This window comes from Balearica regulorum, chromosome 5 (genome assembly GCF_011004875.1).
Source record: "Balearica regulorum gibbericeps isolate bBalReg1 chromosome 5, bBalReg1.pri, whole genome shotgun sequence".
Taxonomy (NCBI): domain Eukaryota; kingdom Metazoa; phylum Chordata; class Aves; order Gruiformes; family Gruidae; genus Balearica; species Balearica regulorum.
This window is the reverse complement of record NC_046188.1, coordinates 60,303,534-60,325,772: the sequence shown is the minus strand read 5'-3', so window position 1 is coordinate 60,325,772 and position 22,239 is coordinate 60,303,534. Positions and strand designations below refer to the sequence as shown.

At 40.5% G+C, this 22,239-nt stretch overlaps 1 protein-coding gene across 7 annotated transcripts in view; it reads right to left on the bottom strand.

Moving 5' to 3' along the window:
- The window catches only part of MICAL2 (microtubule associated monooxygenase, calponin and LIM domain containing 2), a 132,430-nt gene that overhangs the window by 95,473 nt on the left and 14,718 nt on the right, over positions 1 to 22,239 (bottom strand). For all 7 annotated transcript variants that reach the window (XM_075755186.1, XM_075755188.1, XM_075755189.1 and 4 more), the window contains exon 2: positions 12,879 to 13,236. In XM_075755186.1, coding sequence (XP_075611301.1) covers positions 12,879 to 13,142 — 264 coding nt within the window. In that variant the 5' untranslated portion in view covers positions 13,143 to 13,236. The remainder of the gene's footprint in view (positions 1 to 12,878; positions 13,237 to 22,239) is intronic.

Below are 22,239 nucleotides of genomic sequence, written 5' to 3'. Positions count from 1 at the left end.
CCTAATTGCCACAAACTGCACCAACAAAACCCTGTGGTGCAGGAAGCACAACAGGACAAGTCCATTTCTGCTTTCCATCCCACCAGTATTTTACCCTTTGTACCCCCGGCTGAGCACCTCAGAAATACGCAGTTTTGTCATCTCCTGCCAAAAGCACCCATATCAGCAATCAGCAATAAGGGAGACACTGCTATTTTTCTTCTTAAAAGACTAACATGGATTTGAGGCTACCTAATCTGGGATGACTTTGGACAGAGCTCTTTCCCCAGCACTGTGCCCTGCAGTTGCTGCACTTGCAGCTGGACACGGCACAATCCAGGGATCAGAGGATCTATCTTTATTGCCCTCCTGTTTTATTGGGTTGAAATGCCAGAAGTGAAACATTAGTACATTTATTACATTCATTTGGCTCATCTTTACTGGGATTTTTTTCTCTTTTTTGGAAGATAAGCTTCTGCATGGAAAAAAAACAACACGTGCCCTCATTTTTCCTGGATGAAATCTGGACACACTTGTCCATCCATCCTCTCTGTCTCTCAGATATATGTACTAATATTAGATTTGCGTATAAAAACCTTCCCATAGTTTGAAATTACAACAATGGTATGAAAGACATTTGAAACTTATAGTCTGCTATGCAACACATTAAAGAAAGGATATATGCATTCAGTGTGCTAGAAGGTCAGGAGTTCCTTCGTTTATGCACCAAAGCTGTCAGGACTTTGTTATTTAGAGCTTTTCTGAAGAGCTCTCTCAGGTGGCATTGGTCATATTTAAATACGTTGACTTGATCTCAGAGCTTTTATAGAGATTTACAAAAATAAATTTTTAAAAATTGCAATTGGTAGATATAATACAGAAAAGAATCTCTAGAAACTTTCAGTTCCCCTGCACCACAGTTACAGCTATCTGAAGAAAACCTGCACATCATCTGACAAGAAATGTAATACTATTTCTAATAAACAGATTAACCACTTCTGGTGGATAATCCACCAAGTGCTTTAATCCAAAAATCTCCTCAAATAAAGGACAAAATAAACCCTCCAAAAATCTCCTCAAATAAAGGACAAAATAAACCCTCTAACATCCTTTGGAATTAAGAGCATATTTGCTGTTTTCTTACCTTTCACTGTAATCAAAACAGGGAAAAAACCCCACACCCAAAACCCAGAAGAGATTGCTTTCTTTTCTGGTTGTTTTTTTTTTTTTTTTTGGCCAGCTGCTTAAACAATCAAAATGAAAATGAGATAAACCTTGCAGAAAGAATGTTGACTGACTATTCCAGTCATGAATATGGTTGGCAGCATTTAAGTACCTTGCCTTTTTTTTTTTTTTTTTTTTTTTTTGGTAAGCTTATGCCTGTCACACTGAGATAATGCTTTAAGGCTATGCTTAAAAACTTAGTAAGAAAACCCAAAACAAAACCATGAAACAAAAAAATTCATCCAGAAACAGAGAAGTGGTGAACAGAGATGAATACACAAAGGCACCAAGAGCCTCACCTCCGAGCACAGCAGAGACCAAGCCGGGAGTCTTGGGAGCCTTGCAAGTAGTGACACTTGTGAGATTGGGATTGCAAGAAAATAATCTATCCTCTACATGGTTTCAGGGTCAGGGGCTGGCCAGCTAGTAGAGGACTTGTCTACAGACCCAGAGGAAGGGATTTCTCATGCTTTATGGCATCCAAAGCATGTAGACAAGTTGGTCAACAACCATGGCTTTGCTACAGGAAGAAGTTGGTAATATGCTTTTAAAAACAAAACGAACAAAAAATAGAACTCTGTTGCTACAGCCTGGTCTGTCTACAGAGATGAAATACTACACTGAACCTAACTTTTTTTTTTTAACTAAACAACAACAATTACAACAATCTAAAAAACTGGCTAAGCTTCCACTTAGAAACTGGCTTTTTAAAGTAAGTGGCAAGTCAAGTTATTTCAAGGTCATTTCACAGAATATTTTAAAATATGTTCTAAAATACATTTTTTTATTGGGTGAATCCTTAGCCAACAGCTAATTAAGACTTTGCTTTTAGAAGCCAGTACTGGGTAAATGAGCTCATATAGAACTAGCCACCAGATCTGGAGTCAGAATCCAGATTTTTAAATTATTATTTACTTTTAAACTGCTGAATCATTTAATCCCATAATTTCTGACTTTCCTAAGCAGAACGACTGTACAGTAGTGTATGGCAGCTATAGCTCAGCTCAACATGCAATGTTGTACAAGAAGGCAGCAATTCTGGGCTCAAGAAGGCAGCAATTCTGGGCTCCTGGACAATATTATTTTCCAGCTCATCATGTTATGTTCAAAGCCACTGCATTTTCCAGTGCTAGCATTCACAGCCAAGTAACTAGTAAAGCCAAATACAGCTCCAAAGAGTCATAACCTGTTTTTTTCCCCAGTTTGTTTAACTGGTCACTTGTACATACCAGTTTACTATAGGCAGACAATGCTTTTACTTTTTAAATTTTTATTTATGATTTGAATACACTAGGAACTGACCAACCAGCACCTCTTTGCAATATGGCATCCGACAGTGTCAACAAGCAAGATGGACTTGAACAGTTCACACAACTACAATTAGAAAATGTATCTTTAGCATAACATTTTTTAGGAAGGTTTCTGATAGCGGGGAAAGTTAACAGCACTCATACAGAACTAACAAACCAGGCTGCTGGCAGCATATCACACAACGAAAATTAGATTTTAGCATAGCTAGTTCTTATTTCCAAAGCCTTTTTGGCTGAAAACAAATAAAGTACATAACAGCCCTTATTACTGAAGGAAAGAGTCTTGAAACATAAAAGTACATAGGTGAAAAAATATGAAAAGAAGCGTGCTTCAAAGAGAGGGGCAGAGAGTTGAAGGCATAAAATTTGGCAGCAAATTGCACATCATGAGGTCTAATAGTCTATTTTACACCAACATCCGACACAACAGAAGGGAGATAAACATAGAGTTATTTACACAGCCACATAGTAATGACTCTGTTTTCACATTCCAGCCAGGGTGAAATTCAGATGAAGGCACCTGCCTGAACAACACCGGCTGCGCTTGTTCTGCCACTATCAGGGCTGTACCTGGGCTGACAGGCAGTGACCTTCCTACCCCCCATGCCTACAGCCAAGCAGGCCGGCCCAGCCCTCGCAGCCCCGCGGCCGGCCGGACAGGCAGGGAGCAGCCCCAGCAGCAGCCCCACCAGTCACGACAGCCCTCACCTGTCAAGAAAGGCTTCCCATGTATGCAATTATTTCCTACCTCGCTAAAAACAACAAACAAACAAGAGAAAAAGGAAAATATAACATGGGAGAAATGCCTTTGCCTTCCACTGAGCACCTGGTGATCAGCATAACTCGTTATGAATGATCTGGGCGTGTAGTCCTGGGCAGGAAGTTCACTACCATCCCTTGCAACGTTTTCTAATCTCAGTTGCAATTTACCCTGGGGCAGTTGTTTTATCTCAAATGTAAATCCAGCAAGGATGGCAGAGAGCACAGGCAGGATGGGGAGGCGGACACCGGTCACACAGAGGTTTGGGGGTTTTTTGCTGTTGCACAGGCCCTCTTAAAGCTGCTCTTATGACTCATTCAAAGGGGCAGTGGAAACAAGCAACACAAGACTAGTTCAAAGTGTGACATAACCACATGGTTCCTTTTAAGCATCTTAGTCAAATGAACAAATCCAGAAAGTGATGCAAGACAAAGAAGGCAGTATCTCTTGGCTGGTTTCTCAAGAAGAAACAGGCACAACCTTGGGAAAAAACAAGCTGTTATTCAGGGCTGAAGCAGGAGCAGCAAATGCCCAGGGCAAAATGCAAACTTTGAAAAACTAATCAGAATTTGATCTAGCAGTGTTATCCAGATTATTTGAGAGAGAAGGTGAAACGAGTAACAGTTCTGGTTGTATTCCAGGTAACTATGTAGTATTCCTCTTTGGGTCTTCCCTAATGTAGATTAGGTGAAGGTATTTAAGCCTCTCCTACAGGTCACATTCTCTAAAGCTCTGACCATTCTTGCTGCTCTGCTCTGGACTTCCCCTAGTTTATCTGCCTCTCACCTATAACAGGTGAAACTGGGCAAAAAATTTTAGCCAGCATTTCACCTGCATCAACTAAATGATTGGGGTGGTTGCCCAGTCCCATGGGACTCAGGCTTAGCATGTGCTCCGTTACAAGCACTAGATAGTTTTCTGCAGTGTATTCCAAATTTTCTCTGGGTGTTGCACTCTCTTAGAAGGGTCATAATTTTCTAGTAGCTTTTAGAAATTTTATCCTCTTGATCTCAGACCATTTCTCCAACTTTTCAAGATTTTTTTAAAATCCTAATCCGGCACCTCAAAGTGCTTACAGCTCATTCCAGTTTGGCTACATCTGCACCTCCTTGATCCAGTACCCAAATTTTTAATAAGTATGACAAGTATCAGCCTACCACAGGAATCGCTGAAACCTCAGTTAAAGTGTTTCCCCAGTCTGGCAGCAAACTATTGCTAGCACCACTGCAAATACAGTTCTTTAGCTGCGCATGTGACATAACTTAATGTAAACCATATCCACAAGTTCTCTCATTAAAGCAAGGGCTCTATGAGGGTCAAGTCAGAATTGGAACTTCTGCTTCTCTCAGACATGCTGGGCCAATTTCTTCTTAGAGGAGGACGATACCTATATCTGGCTGTAGTGTTCACCATCAATGCAAGATGTCACCGTTACACACTTCATCCCTCTCTCCCAGGCGGTTAGAATAACAGGCCCACAGGTCTCATGTATTTCTAATTTAAAATTTGTGTAGCTGTGAAGTATAGCTCTTCTGTTAGTTGAAATGATATAATGCTTGTCGTTCTCTCTGCCATCACCCAGGACCCAGAACGAAGCCAAGGCCCATTTGGGTGCCTGTCAGACTCTCACAGTTCTGGGAGATTTGAGGAAGATTTGATCAGGACAGCAGGTCTCCTTGCGAAGGCTTTTTCACCACAGAAACACTTACAAAACTGTAATGACATCACATTATGGGATAAACTCAGATTATTTTTCAATAAGCACTTTTCATCAGATATACACGTTAAGACACAAATATCCTAGAAACCTGAAATGGCAAATAGGCGCCGACCTTAGTCTGCAGAACCCTGGCTGTATGCAGACACAAACAGATTTTTTGTGTAAGTCTAGATGTGTTAGGGAATGTGGGAATTTTGAGAACTGACTGACACAAATTAATCCACCTTTAACACTGTAGCAGCAAAAGTAAAGCAAATTAACCCCATTTCAAGGGCATTAAAGGGGAATTTCTACTTTGTCGTGACACCAGATCCCAGTTAAACTTTTTTTCTTTTTACCACAACTCCATCACTGTTAAGGCATATTAGAGAGACAGTACAAATAGAAATTCCGTTATCAGCTTCTACTGAAATATTTTACATTTTCACTTCTTATACAGAATCTCTTAGAACGGTGGTATTTTACATTCTACTGAAAGTGCCTAAACCAGAAAACAACATAAAATTAGATTTGTCAGCAGAAAGACAGCAACCACATCCCCAAAAACCTAGTTCTCAGGACAGACATGGGAACCTCAGGAAGGATCTGACCTGTGGGAGACAGGAAATTGCCTTATTGTCTGAAATCTGGTTTTTAGCAGCCAAGTTTTTAATCACTTCTTGGTAGCAAAAGTTATGCGTTTCCTCACTTATCAGTACACAAACATTACCAAAGCGAAGCTGGAAACGTAGCTAACAACAAACCCGTAACAACCATATCTGGCACCGTCGGGGCTTCTCTGAAGCCAAGAGAAAGCCCTGACCGGAGCAAAGGCCGGGTAAGGGCCGTGTGCCGGGGGCCACCAGGAGCACCCCCGCCCCCCCCCCCACCACCACCCTGCCCACGGATGGGCACACAGCCCCGCTGCTTCACTGGTCAAACCCAAAAGCACTACAAAGCCACAGTTACGGAACTGCACCCTGTGGAACCTTTTGTTTCATTCAAACTTAGGTAAACCACTTGTGGTGACAATAGTAGCGTTTTGTGTGAAAGTAACTGGGTGTTACTCCCTGTGGGAATCTTTATAAAATATCTAGGAAACCAGGTTCGGGTGGGACAGTTCCCTTCTGTGGATTACTTGCAAAGCCATTAAGCAAGGGACAGAGGAACACCACAGTGCTGTTAAAGTACAGATGTAAAGCTACTGTTGCAAGCTAAAAATTTTAAAATTCCCAAATGCCTGAAAAAGTCCTATTTAGGCTGTCTGATTATGTTACTTTGGCCGGGCTTCATTGCTTTTCATGACCGATAAAGCTGAAAAATCATGTGTTTGTGGAAACGTCTGTAGGATAATAAAGTGATTTCATTACCAAATCACATGCCAAACATTTGCCTTTGCTGATGTAATTTGGCCCAATCTCAGTTTAAAACACTGCTTAAAGAGTCAAATACTTTGTTTTGTTTTCAAAGAACCCTGTCTGCTGTGTGTCCTGTCACCACCCAAGCTTCTCCCCATCCCCTCTCTAAAAATCCTTAGGGAAACGAATGCATAGACAATGTTCGACAACTATGGTTTCACTGCATGTTCATAGGAGATTTGCTGCTTCTCCCCTCATCTCAAACAAATCTTCCTTACCACTCATTCCCATTAGTCCTATATCTTTTACTACTTTGAAAGAAGTCTGTAAAAGTTACTTATTACAATTACTAAAAATAAAATTACATTGGAAATCCACTGCAAGGCTTTAGATGCCCTGTCCTAAAAGGCAAAAGCAAAGCATAGAAACCAAAATAAACAGCTCATTCTTAGGTATACCAAACACACATAGATGCCACTTAAAAAGTCAGTAAAATACGTGGCCTTAGTATCCCCAAAACCTCAATAGCTTCTGGATTCTGCTATCCAAGCACAGTGCATTTGGATTTAAAAAAAAGCAGCTGAATGTCTTTTTGTGAAAAGTCACAAACTTTCATTCACAAAACTTCCTATAAATATGGCAGTCAACTGCTAGTTTCAAGTTTTATGACCTTCACAGGAATGCATTTTTATTATGATAAGCAAGTTAGCAATGCTATCTAATACATCTAAGATAAGTTTGGTGTGTTCATTATAAACCCTGATTATCAGGTTTGGAAATCTCCCCATTTCAATTATTATTTTGAAGAGATTAGTAAATCCAGCAAAAGGGATGTGCCATCTGGATATTCGCTCTTCATAGAATAAACAGGTTAAAGTTTTCATTATAATAAGGATATTTTTGAGTTGGAGCACAACCACCATTCCCTTCTTTCATCTTACAATTCAATTACCCACTTGAAAAAACAAGTATGTCTCAAGGGACACAATCAGTCACGACACTCGAACACACAAACTCACTGGCTTCTGTACCAATATATACAGAACAGGAGAAACCTAGTTGAAAATCCCAGTTGCCTTTGAAGAATCAACAAATGCCAGCGCTTAGGAGGAAATTTAGCCACAATATCAGCAGGTTTATACATGCTGGATGATTTGCTTAATTAAGAGACAAGTGTTGGTTTAGCACTACAGAGGAAAGTGGAGAGAGGGGAGAGGAAGACATCTAGAACCCAACCTGCCTCACTTACCACGAGGGGCAAGACTACAGATTAGGATGTTTGTAAACAACTGAGGACTGGTAGGAAGCCAATTTCTACCTAATAACAAGGAGAGAGACCTGGTATCCACTCCTCATCCTGCTGATTACCCTACGGCTACCTAACGTGGCAGCACCCAGCGTGGCCTGGGAATACCACTCCCTTTCTCAACTCTGGGATAGAGAGCGCCAGGCAAAGTAGGTTTTATTAACTACCAAATCATTCATTTGACAGTCTTTGGAAATGAAGACAACATGAAAAGGAGCAGAAGGGGTTTGGCAGATAAAGACCATCCCGCTTCATCATTCATGGGTACACAAGTGTGGTTAGTACAGGGAGATGAGGCTCAGAGCCAGTGCTGAGTCAGTCACAAAACCTCCAGCCTCCGTCCTCATTTCTGACCCAGGGCTTCTCTTCAGCTGACTCACACCCTTGCCCCCAACCTTCCTCTAGTCCTATCCTCCCTCAAGCCCACCCTCAAGCCACACCCTGTCTGTAATGCTGCCCCAGCTAAAGCAGCACCCTGCCAGAGGAGCTCATGGAAGCCTCCCTACAGCAGAGACGCCAATGCCACCGAGTCCAAGTAGGAGTGATAGCATATGGCACTACTGAAAAGAGCCACTGTGTTTTTATGCAAGCCCTGGAAATGTGGTCATGAACAATTTTAGAGTCATTCTCTTGCAGCAAGTTTCCCAACAGGAGTTTTTGGAAGGGAACCTAATCTATTATAAAACAAGCTTTGAAGGGCCAAGTCCAGAATGAGGGAAACAGGAGAGGCCAACAGGATCTGAGTTCAAGATCACTTCATTTGTTTTTCAGGAATCTGTATGATATATATACACATATACCTACAAATGCACATATGTATGTATTATATACACAGCACTCAAAACTTCTTAGCTCAATTTTATTTAGTTGCTTTATGCTAATGTTGTCCAGTTAGGCCTTGAAGCCACAGCTCAGACTGTACAAGTCCTCTGCCCAGGAATCATGCCCAAAGTGGGATCTACAATAGAGACAATGCTCAGAAGACCAAAACCGTGCACAGGAATTTACTGCTTCCCTCCCCACAACATGCAACACCATCATCTGAAACCAGGTATATCCAGACAGAAATGCTGGAGTCTACCAAGGCAGCTGATAACTACACATTAGCACTTTAAACAAAGTCTCCTTAGTTCTCCCAAGTGTAAGTACGTGTTTTGAAAAAAACCAGCGTATGTGTTTGAGGGGGACATTTGCATGCTTTAGAGAATCAACACCTCCCTTCAGAGTAAGTCTGGGATGTTTTCATGTGCAGTGATCTCTGCTGTCCTCAAGCATGAGTCTTCAGTCATGGGAGAGCCAGAATTTCAGGTGTACAGCATGAGCCAGGTTCTGCCCTCTGATACATACACATATCTCAAACATCAGTGGGAGCCTCATTTATATGTGCACACATATCTGTATCATTTACACAGGTAAACTGCCAGTAAATCAAGTAAAGAATCTACTCCATACAGAGAGGTTCAAATAAATCTTTAGAGAACACTCACATGTGTCTTAAAAAGGCTATTGAATACACTCTGCAACTAGTTGGATGAACTCTTGTTCATCACTGTATTATGTTTTGCATGTTCGAAAATTTAGAGAGACATTCAAACTGCTAGCATGGTGAACAACATGTGTGAAGCCTTTAATTTTGTTCAATTGTCTAGCTATGTTTCATTCCATAAAGAAACAAATAATCATTACAGATTCCAAGCACGCTACTCTGCATTGATTAGTAAAAGATAAAAATGAGAGAGAAACTTTGCCAGGAGAATAAAACTGTGCTCTCTCTCTAGACACATTTGCAAAAAATCAGAGTATGATTTCTAGAGTTTTGGCTACTTAGGACAGACTCTGTTTCTCTCTAATACTGGTGAACTGTGCAAATGCCAGCTCCAGAAACAGCTCTTCTGAACAGTACTCATTCCCATTTTACAAGTGCGTGATGGAAGGAAGAGTATGTTTGATGCAGATTTAACACACATACATATAGATGGCCTCCTACAGTTTCAAAAAGTTTGTTTCTGCCCCATTTGTGTGCATGTCTTTCTGCAGCACTTTGGTTTGGGGTTTTGTTCTTCTAAAGAATTAAAGGGAAAATAAAGTCTGCAGTAAGGCAACTCTGAAATAGCAGTGGGTTTGAACTTGAAAATTGTTCAACTGGTTTTATTCATCCAGCTTAAAATCATATCATTGTAGAAACTTTGAAAGCCATATTTGGCAATGTTCTTCAAGAGCAGTTAAGACAAGGGATTATTGTTATTTAGTTGGAGTGGAACGTTCTGCATGTATAAAACTTGTGTATATTGTAATGAGTAATGTAAGTGTAGCTGAAGAGTTTATAAGCACAAAAATCAACAAATACAGCATTCAGCTCAAATACTGTGAAAAAAATGAACAGTTTTTAGGTGAAGCAGCAGGTTCTTGGTTCGTAAAAAAAACCCCAAACAACCAAATAACAATCAAAAAACCAAAACAGAACACCTACAACAGTAAACCCCCCCATAAGTAGTTTAGATCCCGATTGCGGTTTATCTCCTTTCTCTCCTCCAAAGATTGGGAAGATTGTAAGAAGCCAGACAGATTGCTAAGCCGTATCTGAGAAGAACTGAGAGCTGCAGACTCAGCTACAGAGCTCATAGCCACAACCTCATATAAAGCCTTCAAGTCATATATTTTTTTTTCAAATGATGCCTACTAGCAACCTTGGCTCTGTTTACAGAACTGCAATTGCAAAAATCCACTTAGCTCATTTTGTGACCCTGGTTTAACAAGTAGGATTTTTACTCCGGGCTGATCTACTTCAACTAGTCCCCAGGCAACTCCACAGAGGTGAGCACTGGGCACTGCTGTCAGGATTTAGTTTGCTAACTCCTGTTTGTCCGCTTCACTGCTAAAAACGGTAGCTGGCACAACATGCAAGACAGAAACTTAAAATCACCAGTTGCACTGAAGTAAAATCATGGTACGTATATTGTAGCCTAATCTCTCTGCAATGGCATTTTGGTTGGACTGCCAGCATTTCTGAGAATTCCTTATCAACAAGTGGGGCTGTCAAAGCACACCACTGCAATGATCAGGGAGTCCGCAATCTTCTCGCAATGTGTCTCCTCTCATTCATGCTGCATAGATAGGCTTTCACAGCAGACTGTGATTCACGTGTGAGGAATGTTTGGTAGATATCCCCACAGAGCCCACAGACTGCAGTTACTGCTTTCATTTGCAGCAATCTGAAGATTCATGTTTCTCTCATTAAATCAGTGATGACACAATGAAGTGCAGGTCTGGGCATGATCCACATTCAAAATGAACATCTACAAGTATTTCACAAAATATCTGTACATACACTGTTCATATCAGACATTCTATATTCATTTGCAATTTGATCATACGTGCATCATAAACATGTCCATTAATTTCTGCAAATACTTACACTATGCCACTAAACATAAATCTTTACTCTCAAAGAGCAGTAATACCATACATTCAACACTGCAGAAGGTGTTGATTAGCCTCCTGCTTGGCAACCTTGTAAAGCATTACACAGGCTGTATTTTATGTACCAACCGATTTCCATGAGTCTTCTCACTATATATAAAAATTAATCACTTTGCTTAAGAACTTTGCAGAACCAGGCCTTGGCTTTGTAATGTCACACTTGAGAGAAGTACTTCATTTTTATATTTCATAGGGCTCTTAAAACTGCTTTTTTGTGTTGCAAATACTTCCTCAAACTAACCACGGAAATCTGGACCCGAGGCTGTATGTGTAGGTGAGGTGTATGTGGAATATCTCCTATCATTTGTTAATCATCAGACACTTTCTCATCCCTTTCCTGTCTGTTTTCATCACAAAGATGCTCAATGACATATGTTCAAGGCTTTTTCAAAAGAACAAAAGGGGGGAAGGAAGCACAGGTCAAAAAGGGAAATGAAGGGAAAAAGGAAAGGGAAAAAAACCAGAGGCTGTCAGCAAAACGTGCAAATAGCTGTAATGGCACTCTTCATTTTCTCAATAAAACCGTCATAAGGATACTTATTACCTTAGAAAAAGTTAATAATAATTGGGAGCTTATTAAAAATGAATAAATAAAACCAGAGGCCTCTATATGTACTGAAGGTAACATGGTGGTGTTCTCCCTGGCGCTTTTGAGAAGCTTCAATGCAACGATGCAAACAAGAAGAAAGAGACCTTCAACACTGCCTCTCTACTGAGTCCACAAAACAACACTTCAGTGATAGTTTTGATGAAGAAGTCCTCCATAGTTTGGTGCCTAGTTACTCCCCAGGGTGCCCTTCCTCGCTGTTCTATAGAGTCTCTATTATAGAGCATTCTACTTCTTGAAACTTACCCTTCTTGGGACAACTTTTAGCTATCACCTGCAGTAAAGAAGTGAATTGCTCTCAGACAAAGCTATTAAAAATACTCTGTGACAGCCAGATGAAACAAATGGCAGAACCAGAGTATTTTGTAAAGTTCTGTCAGCAGGATTTATCCCAACATTCGGTGGTTCTCTCTATCAAAATATGGTATTGCATGCTCTGCTGAAGAGAAGATAATTTCCTGTCCGTTCCACAACCAAATAGACCAACTCCTTCAGTAAATACCACATAGCAATTATCCACATATCTGCTTGTGAAAAAGCTGTTACAGGAAAGTATTTAAAATCCCTAAATAGTGAAGGATTTTCTTTTACTGTTGTTTAGTAACTAGAGCCAATGCTAAGTGACAAAGACAGATGCTCAGGCCTCCAAGTAGCACTTTCCAGACAACAGCTTAGGAACTACTGTTGAAACACATTTGGCCAGCCCTGGTCTCTTACAGCATGCACCAAGCAGCAAATAGAGGAACCTGCTGAATATACTATGGATTGCATCTTGCAAAACCCTGTTTAATAAAGCAAGTAGTTCTTGTGATCCTGGCGTGAACAAAGCCTACTGCCTCATGAGTTTGTCTCATGCCTGATTGACATTGATGTCTGAATAGGGCAGAAAACTTTTCTGCCACGATTGAGGCAGATTGTAAAGCAGGGTGCTTTTAGGACCATTCTTACATGCTGTGTGTTTACACAAAACTTGCAGAACAAAAATTCCTGAAAATTTGTCAAAATAGTTGGTATGAGTCAGTTTCAAAAGGTATATTAAAGGGAGAGTTACATGAATGGACACATTGCATGTGATGGCATAATCCTTGCTTCTGCAGAAAAACAAGTTTAAAAGATTCTAAGCTATGAAATCCAAAAATTAACTTCTCCACTTACCTTAGTGTTCATACAAGATTTTCCTCGTTTATACTCTTTGTGACTTGCTCTTTTATCAAGCTTGTTCCACAAAGCTTTGGCCTTCCATGTGGTCACTCTTGACTTCAGTTTGGTGTAAAAGTTTCTATTGTCCAAAGGATCTAATTCAAGTTGGCGAGTGAGAATATTAAAGGCCTGAATGGTACCTTTGCACGTTGATGCTTGTACAAAGTTTTCAAATATCTGGCCAGCTTGACTGTATTTTTCATCATCGTTTTCCCCCATGTTCTGAGACACGTGTTTGAAAAGGATTAAGCTGGAGCTCTCGTGCTGGGGTACAGGTGATCAACACTACCAAGTACTTCCAAGCATGTTATTCCTAGAAAAGACAAACACAGGTCATGTTAAAGCAGGTTCTGCCTACGAAAATTAAGTCCACAAACCATATATCCAATACGAACATAAAAATACAGCATATGGTGACTGGATAACCAGGTACAAAGAGTTAGTAGCTGCATCCAAGATAAGTGTTACAAGTAAACATAACATACTTGTGCTGTCATGACACGTACTTCACAAAGACTATCATAAAACCCCTACAAACTCAAGCCTACTGCTTCAAAAACAACCAGCTGCACTCACAGCCTTTAATTTTTCTTTAATTTTTGTTCAATGATAAGTGCCAGATAACAGATGAAGAAAAACCAAACATCCACATGCTTTTCCCAAGCAGAATTTATGTCACAGCAAGTACATGTCCAGTAACGTTTTGGTCTTAAGACTTCTTAGAAACCTGCAGCCAAAAGTCAACACTATTTGAGAAAATTTTCTCCCATTGCACAAGCTAGGGCCAAGAGCACAGCTTAGCCAAAGTGATTTAGAATTGGCACAATCACTTGCCACAAGCAAATGCACAAAACAGGCTAAGCAGAAATATTATCACAAGTTACACCAGAACTGAAGAAACAGAAAACAAGTAACCACAGAGAGTTCCCCTTTTTCTCACTCTCTTGCCAAAATGAGAAAGGGTTCAGTGCTTTAGTGCATAGAAAGGAATTTTATCTCCACGTCTCCACATGTGAATTGCTAAAGTTATGCATTTGGAGTCTTACCTTGTCATGTGCTGATGATATAAAGTAATGATGTTTGGCCCGTTAAGCCCCATTGGCTTTTCCTAGTAACATGATCACAGTCAAACTGTGCCTGATTCCAGATAAATATCCTTACATTCTGTAAGGGCAATGCTATTCTAAATTAGCATAAGTTCGCAAGAACTAAAGTACTTTCATTGCAGCACTCCCTTATCCTTCTTTAACCTTGCTCTCAATTTCTAATGGGGAGCAATGAGAGTCAGCCCAGGTCCATAGAAAATATCCAAGTGGCTTTCACATTTTCCAAGAAAATTGTTACAGGTTATGTATATACTTGTCCTTCAGAAGAGGGTCTACCCAGACTTATGTCCAGAGATTTAAGTCATGTATTCTTTTTCCTGCTATTAAAGAATTAACTACCGGTCCAAGAAATCAAAAACTAAATCAATGCTTGCCTGACCTCCCACATAATTAGTTATTTTGCTTGGAACATCATCTGTTGGGTGATAGTTTTAGAATAAGTTGTTAGAAAGGCCTTTGAAGTTTTGCTTTTTAATTTAACACTGTTCACAAACTATTCATTCTCTGCTTGCATTTCCTTCAAAGAAGAAAAGAGAAAACAATCAGTGTATTTAAGTAAAGAAGAGACCTACCATGTCTATCTTACAATCCTCTAATACAGAAAAATATTATGCAACTTATTAAAGAGATCCCATGGGGAGATACAAGGAAGCATTTGGAATACTCACATTCCCCGGCTACACTCAAAATAAATAACCTTTGTGTGCACATCATCAGTCTGTTGTTGGTTTGTGGGTAAAATAAATTGGCAATGTTGAGAGTTTGTACATTTTCTTAGACCAAATGTCATGATTAAATATTTGGTGCCAAGAATAAGTCAGGAAATTTCTGTTTTCCCCTCTGAATACTTCATTTATAATATGCTCCATGCCCTTTTCTAAAGAGTTTTGTAGCTCTGTGAGGTAAAAGCACAAACATTTTATATGCCCTGAATTCCAGAAGGTCTAATTTTTCAAGAAACTGAGTGCTGTGAACTCCCATTGACTCAAAAGGAGTTGAGGACATCCAGCACCTTTCCAGGTTCAAGTCCTCAATGATTAACGAGCAAACCCCTCCAACAACTGCACGCTGGCAGGAAGGAGCCCGGCCGCCTTGGCTGCCCTGGTGCGGGTGCGAGGCAGGCCCAGCGCGACGATGCTCACCAGCCCTGGCTTTGGGAACACAGAGCGACACAACGGGTTTTGGGTCAGTCCAAAACTGGGCAATAAATCCAGAAGTTCCTAGGGGAAGGGTAGGGTACTGCCATGCGGAAAGGCTGATGTATGTCTGGGCTTAAGCTTTACACACGAGTGCTATTACAAGTGGGAGGCAGCACAGGTCAACTAAAGATAGCAACAGCACGGTGTAAGGTGCTACAATGCAGCTTAAACAGCTTGATATACAGGGCTCCCCAGGATCTGAGACCCATTGAAAAAAAAAAAAGAATTAAAATCAAGGATAAGCACTTACTTTACCCAACTTCCATACCTGCTTGAGATATTTTTTTTATAATAGAAAAGCCAAAGTATTTTTCTTTTCTCTCAAAGTAATTATGAATAGCTTCCTGGGGAGTGGGAAAGTGTCAGTGATAAATGTTCCACTTTGGACATTTCAGCTAAGGGAGTGGCAGCCAGATTAGATTTTCTTAATCACTCCAAACTCACATCACTACTGCCTCAGTGCTACCAAAGACTTTGATCATTTATAAAACAATACTTCCTCTCCGTTGTTTTCATTAGCTCACCGCAAGACAGTTACAACGTTCATGTAACACAAATATCTAACTCTGGCATAATTGATAAATGAATCTGATCACAAGCTCTTTAATATATTTGCTGCTCACAGAGATGACATTTTTATAGCCTCAGCTGTTTCCATCCAGCAAAGAGGAGGAAAAGAAAAGCTAAAAGAGTAGAGCCATATCTGAACCAACCAAGGAAGAGAAGCAGCGTGTGCCAGGGCTGATAATGGTGAGGAGAAGGCAGAAGAGATGGTTGGCAGGAGCCACTGCAGCCAAAGGGAAGGGTTAAAAAAAAAAAAACAAAAACATTTTTAGTGTGATGCAAACCAGTGGAAGTAGGTGTTGCACATGCATGCACATACGCACAAACACACACTGCAGGGCCTGGGCTTCCTCTGCCTTTCCACTGGGGAAGAGAGCAGCTGGGAAGCACAGACAGGACACCTTTCCCAGCCTTAAAACATCCCTTCTCCAACACCACAAAGCTAGGACTGAGGCCACTCTTTTGGGGCACAAAATTTTCTCCTCATGAACTTAAAACACTCCCATCTTGTCCAACACTGAAACGCTGTGGAGTGGCATCTCCGCAGAGACATTTGCTCACCAGCAAAGCATTTCTCCTCGCTGTGTCAGAGGTCATGTTCTCCAAAAAAGCCACATTTTGTGGTCAGAAAGGCAGAATGAGACAGGAGACACTGGTTACTGGGGTTTCTGGCTTGCTGGAAACACCACTTTTTTTTTTGGCATGAATACTGTTGCCAGATGACAGAGAGGACAATGGTGCTCCAAGTATATGCAGCTCATGAAAAAGTATGCATTTTTTTCTGAGAAGTCACCAGTATTTCACTGCAGTATTGTACATAACTCATTAGAAACAATGCAATAAGGACAAGAAGTTGAACAGAGTAATTCTTAACTATAATTAAAGTTTCCTGTTCTGTAACTGTCTCAAAGACTTAAGAGGCAATGCATGAACTGCTTACCTGTAGTGGGGGAAAAAAACCAAAACGACAACAATCCACAATAGTGTTTGGGGAAATACGTGAGTTAAAATGCTATCATTTACCCGTTTTCTTCCTTCATCATGTAGATGACTAGGGATGAAAAAGTCACATCAAGGTGAGTATTGATGCTGAAACTGCAAACTATGCTTTTCAAAGTGACCACTGAACTTCCTCTGGAAGCACAATTGAAAAAAAAAAGTTTACTTGAAACTTTACTGAAGTGCTGCAGAGCCCCCAAAAAACTGGGCCACAGAAAGAAAGAGCATTAGAGAGCAGGAAATAGCCTGCACAAACAGTTCTTTTAAGTCAGAACTGAAGCACCCATGGGTTAGATTCACAGTTAACAAGAACTGTCATTTTAGGTCCCACACGTGACGTATTAAGCACATACAAGAATTTGGCCTTCCACGCAGCTTCCCTTAGTATTACAGGAGTCTCTGGAGAGCTCCCAGACACAAAGGGCAGACACAGGGAAGAAGAAGGGTTGCATTTTGATGATGCCTTCTACTGTAATGTTAGCTCAACCTCTCTTCTGCCTCCAGTCAGGGGCAAACAGGAATGTCAGATAAGAAAATCTGAGAAGTGCTGTTCGTGCCTGGTGGCTACCCAAGGAGAAAGTAAAGATCTTGTTACAAGTTAAAGGAAAGCAGTGCAAAAGGGACAGAAAGTAGAAATTAAAGCAATGGTGCATGTACAGATGTATACGTATGAAAGCAAATGCCTCCAGTCTTGGCTGATATTTCCTGTCAGTGAAACAAACTCTGGTTTTGAGAATAGTGAAAAAATGCCTCCACTGTCAGGATAATTCCACTAATTATCACTAGTTAAAAGGATGTACGGAGCTGGTTCACACCTGCACATGAAGCCTTTCAGCATAATACAGAAAGCAATAGTTGACATATAGGAGTCATTAAATTAAAATAACTTAAATTTTTGATGGCAGTACTGCATGTATTGCTTGTCAGCAGTGTTTTGAGGTACTACACTCAAAAATTAAAAACTCTTTTTGGCTTAGTTGCCCCACCAGAGAGAGAAAAAAAATCTGATTTTAATTCAAACTTGCAGCACTTAAGTCCTTCCTTAGTCCCTTAATGCTCTGTTTCTAATATTTGAGAAATGTGTTCCTCAGGGAGATTGGAAAAGAATTAAATTCCTCGCATTTCAATACCACTAATCCTGATTCCATTTTCAATACAGCCCTAATTCTGCTATGTTTCCCGAGAATAAATTCTTTTATTAAGACTCCAGTTTGGCATGCAGGATACAATACATTTATTGTTTGCTTAAGGTTAGTAACGTCAACAGAAACAAAAGACTGGATTCTGCAGCACCTGCAGTAATCATTTCCTTTGGCCCTTCCTCATCATCAGTAAAAACTACAGTATTTCTGCTGTCTCTTCCCTGTCATAACCGTCTACAATCTCAATACCATTACAATGAGTGAAATTTGCAAATGAGACTGGCTGTGTTACAGGACCTTCTCGGTTTTTCGTCTTAGTTTCTACTCACATTAGGCACTTTGTTTTCATGGTGAAATATAAATATTTCTATCTGGAGGAAACATAGCTTTTTGGTGGTTTGGTTTCTTTGCATGTTTTCCTAGAACTGACATAAAAGGGAAAAAAAAAAATTAAATGTGATTCTTGTAACAACTGAAGCACTCCCTTGCTTTCTTTGTACAAACAGTTAAAAAACCCACAAAAGTACATTTGCCTAAAATACTTGTTTTCTATTGGTGACAAACAGAAAACACATTTCTTAAGATGCACAATCCTAACAGAAACATCAGTAAACAGAAATGGTTTCTGAACAACACCTCGCAAACAGTCTCTCTTTATAAACAGCCAGATTACTTTTCTGTATTTTTATAAAAAGCTGACTTCCACAGAACTCCTGCAAAATAACTTTTCAGGCCAAGTATGGAATTCAAAACAGCTCCTACCAAGACACTCTGTGCCTATGAACTTAAAAGGTTACTGTACACACTATCAGCTTGTTTTGCTGAAGTTATATGAGACATTTCAAACATAAGCCCTCCAACAAGTGCTGCTGTGCTGATTTAACCTGCTACATCTGGAATCATCCCACAATAAAATATAGCTGGAAGCATATAATACACTAACACTTTGCAGTGTATATTTTAGATATGTTCACAGGAAGCACAAAATAAAATGACCTATCTGTAGGATTCTCTCTACCACACAGACTAAGTCACATTCCACACATTTTAAAGTTGAAGGCTTTAAAAATAGTCCAGTTTGTTTCTTGATGTTACTGGTCTGAGCTTTCCAGCTTTACTGTGGGAATACGCTGAGATGCTCAGAAGTAAAATGAGATCAATCACATAAGCCAGCAGCTTGCATATGCCTCCACTCATGCAAACATATAGGATGCTGCCGGAGAGGCCACACGTATAATCCCAGAGATGGGGGCTCAAACATCTGCCCCTGCCACAGCTGCTGGTGGGCCCAAGCTGCGCCATCTTTGCCATACGGCCGCTCTTGCGACCCAGATTTCAGACAACACAAAACTCACAGGGTTCACACCGTTCTGCTGCCTGCACAAGAAGTCCTGTCCTGTGAGCATCGCTAAAACCCCCAGATGCTCATTTTGCAAAGCACAGGCACAACTATTTCAAATTAATTACAATGCATAGTTATCCAGGCATCTGTATGCAGCATATACTTAAACTACTCATCAGAAATACTGATCAGAAATACTAATGCATTTCTGAGAAGTGAGTTCTAAAATAAAGAAAAATAAAGAATTTTTTTTTTTCTATTTCCTATACCACTGGAAATTGTAACTCAAAACTTTTAAGTCCAGTGCTTTTGAGGAAAAAAGTCTGTAGCCCAGTTATTGTTCTGTGCAGGTTACAGTGAGTAGTTTAAATTTATTATTTCTAACAGGGGTGCTAAAAGCTCTATTACAAGGTCCCAAGTTTCCATATAGTCTGCATCTTCAAAGCTAACTGTAGATGAATAAGCCACAGTCATTAGGGGTTAATGTTATGCACAAACAAGAAATTAAAACCCGACTCTTGTTTAGACTGGTTACAAGAACAAACATTTTTCAGCTCTGTTGTAGTAGATTAGAAACACAATATAAACAACAGTAGAAACTTTATGCTGATGTTTTCCTAGGTTGAGATCACAAGAGTAAAGGAAAAAAGTATACCATAAGGATAACATCAGCCAGCAAGTAAGTGTACCTCTTAAGAAAAGGCACCTGTTAAGTTAGAAAGATGTTATGAAAATACTGTCAGTGAAAACAATTGAAAGGACAAACTTTAAGCTCTTTGAAAATCCTGCCTTCCTTTCCCTATGGTGACACTTATAATTTCAAGCTCACAAACTGGAACAGCTGAGATATAAGAATTAATCGCAGAACAGGCAGTGGGTTGGTTGGTTTTTGGTTAGCACAAGATTTTCTTTTTTCACTAGGATGTTAGGACATTGGGCCAGACTAATTCAGAGAGAAAGTAACATCCTATTTACTGTTTCTAAAGTCACATCCAGCAGGGAGGCAGGAGAGCCAGGCGCGTAGAGCAGGGGCAGATGACACGAGAGGATGATGGAGAGCGAGCTCCAGCACCACTCCTGCCTGGCTGCTAGTGGGAGCTTTGACATCCCACTCCCTTTCACAGCCTTGTGTCCTCCTCTCTGCTCCTCTCCCCCAGGTCACAGGAAAAACTTAGATGGCACAACTGTGTCTCTGAGGAGCATGAAAAAAATGCATACCCACCAGCTGACAGAGCTATGTCAGCAAAACCCCTGGTATAGATGCAGCTATACCAACAAAATTGAGCCACATTTGGCAGCAGTGGTTCGTCTAGTATGGCTTTCCCTTTGTATGCATGGGGATATAACTATGGAGGTAAATACACCATGAAAAAAGAACAAACGCATGGACCAGGAAAAAGCAGACTCTCTTAGTCAGCAATCGTGGAAATAATGTCAGTTTGTGTCACTTCGAGAACAGGGATAATCCAGAAGGATGGGGCAGCGAGACAGGCTATGAATTCACACAGCAATACAAGACTGACAAGGCTTGGCAGTACCTGAGGAGGTGCCACCACATTTTTAAGCAGCTGGCGGCCCCCAGCACGGGGCAGAAGGGGTCACCAATCTCGGTGCCTTCCTGCTCTCTCCAGCTGGGAGTCACCCCATGCCCTGATACAGCCTGTCCCCTTACTGTAGCCACTCTGGACCCAAAGGGGCTATGGAGCACAGAAAGGTGATCAGCACTGCTGCTACTCAAACTGCCCCAGCACATCAGCTGGAGACACCAGAAAGTGCCTTGCAGCAAGGGACCAGAGAACAAGGGATACCAAAATAAGACTGTTTTTTGTTTCCCATCAGGATTTCTGTAAGAAAGGAAATTAATGTCTGCTTAGGGTTTTTTTTTTTTAAAGCAAAAATATTAAACGATGGCTGTGCTGAAGCAAACTGCCCAGGATATGTCTTGGGGGAAGAAAAAGAACAGCACCAATGTTAGCTTTCACAGAACACATGCCAAAAGCTCTCCAGAATATGTTTCAGATTGTCTTTCCAAGTGTGGATCTCTGGTTATATATCTTCTCTCCAGTATGTTTCCCTCTTGTTATTGGGGCTGCGGCAATTACCCAAGAGCTGAACAGGAGGATGAAACAGTCAGCACGAGGGCTGCAAGACCCCGAGGGCTCCAGGCTGCAATAATTCATTTAGCAGACCTGCCCTCATCTGTAGACATCAAACTTCCAGATCAGTAACCAGGATTAAACCACTGAAAACACAGACAGTATTGCATTACCAATCATCAAAGAAATAAAACATTCTGGGCAATATTTCATAGGTATACATGCTTTTACGAATCGATGCGTTTGGTTATGATTTTTTTAATGCAAGATAGCTCACAATATTTCCTGTGGCTCATTGAGATATTAATGTTATCAGTCACACTGAAATCCACAGGAACCACAAATAAGTTAAAGAAAGAAAGGAAAGAAAGAAAGAAAAAAAACTGAAAATAAACCAACAGCAGTTTTGAGTTGTGAATGATAGGCTCCTTAGTCAGAATAATGTCAATTCACCACCAAATATCAGCCACTGAACGACTATGGAAAACTGTGAAGCCACACCCAGACAAGTCAGCCAGAGGGTGGTGGAAAACCAGAACATTTAGGTTAAACACCAAACTCTGCTCCAGGGAACATTTACATGAGAAGACCAAAAAGAAAGAATGCTACTGGGATTGCTTTATATCTGCTTTTGGTTTGGTTTGTTTGTTTTGTTGGGTTGTTTTTGTTTTGCTTTTTGTCCTTGTAAACTGGACCCGTAGTTACCAAAAGAGACTAGAAAAGACATCGCTTCTGAAAGTAGAAACAGTATTTTTGGAAGAAAATGTGCAGGACAATTTCTACCCTCTCTCAGCCTTGACTTTCAAAAATTGAAGAAAAACAAAGTACAAAAAACCCAAATAAAGATTCCAAGAGAGTTAGAAAAACA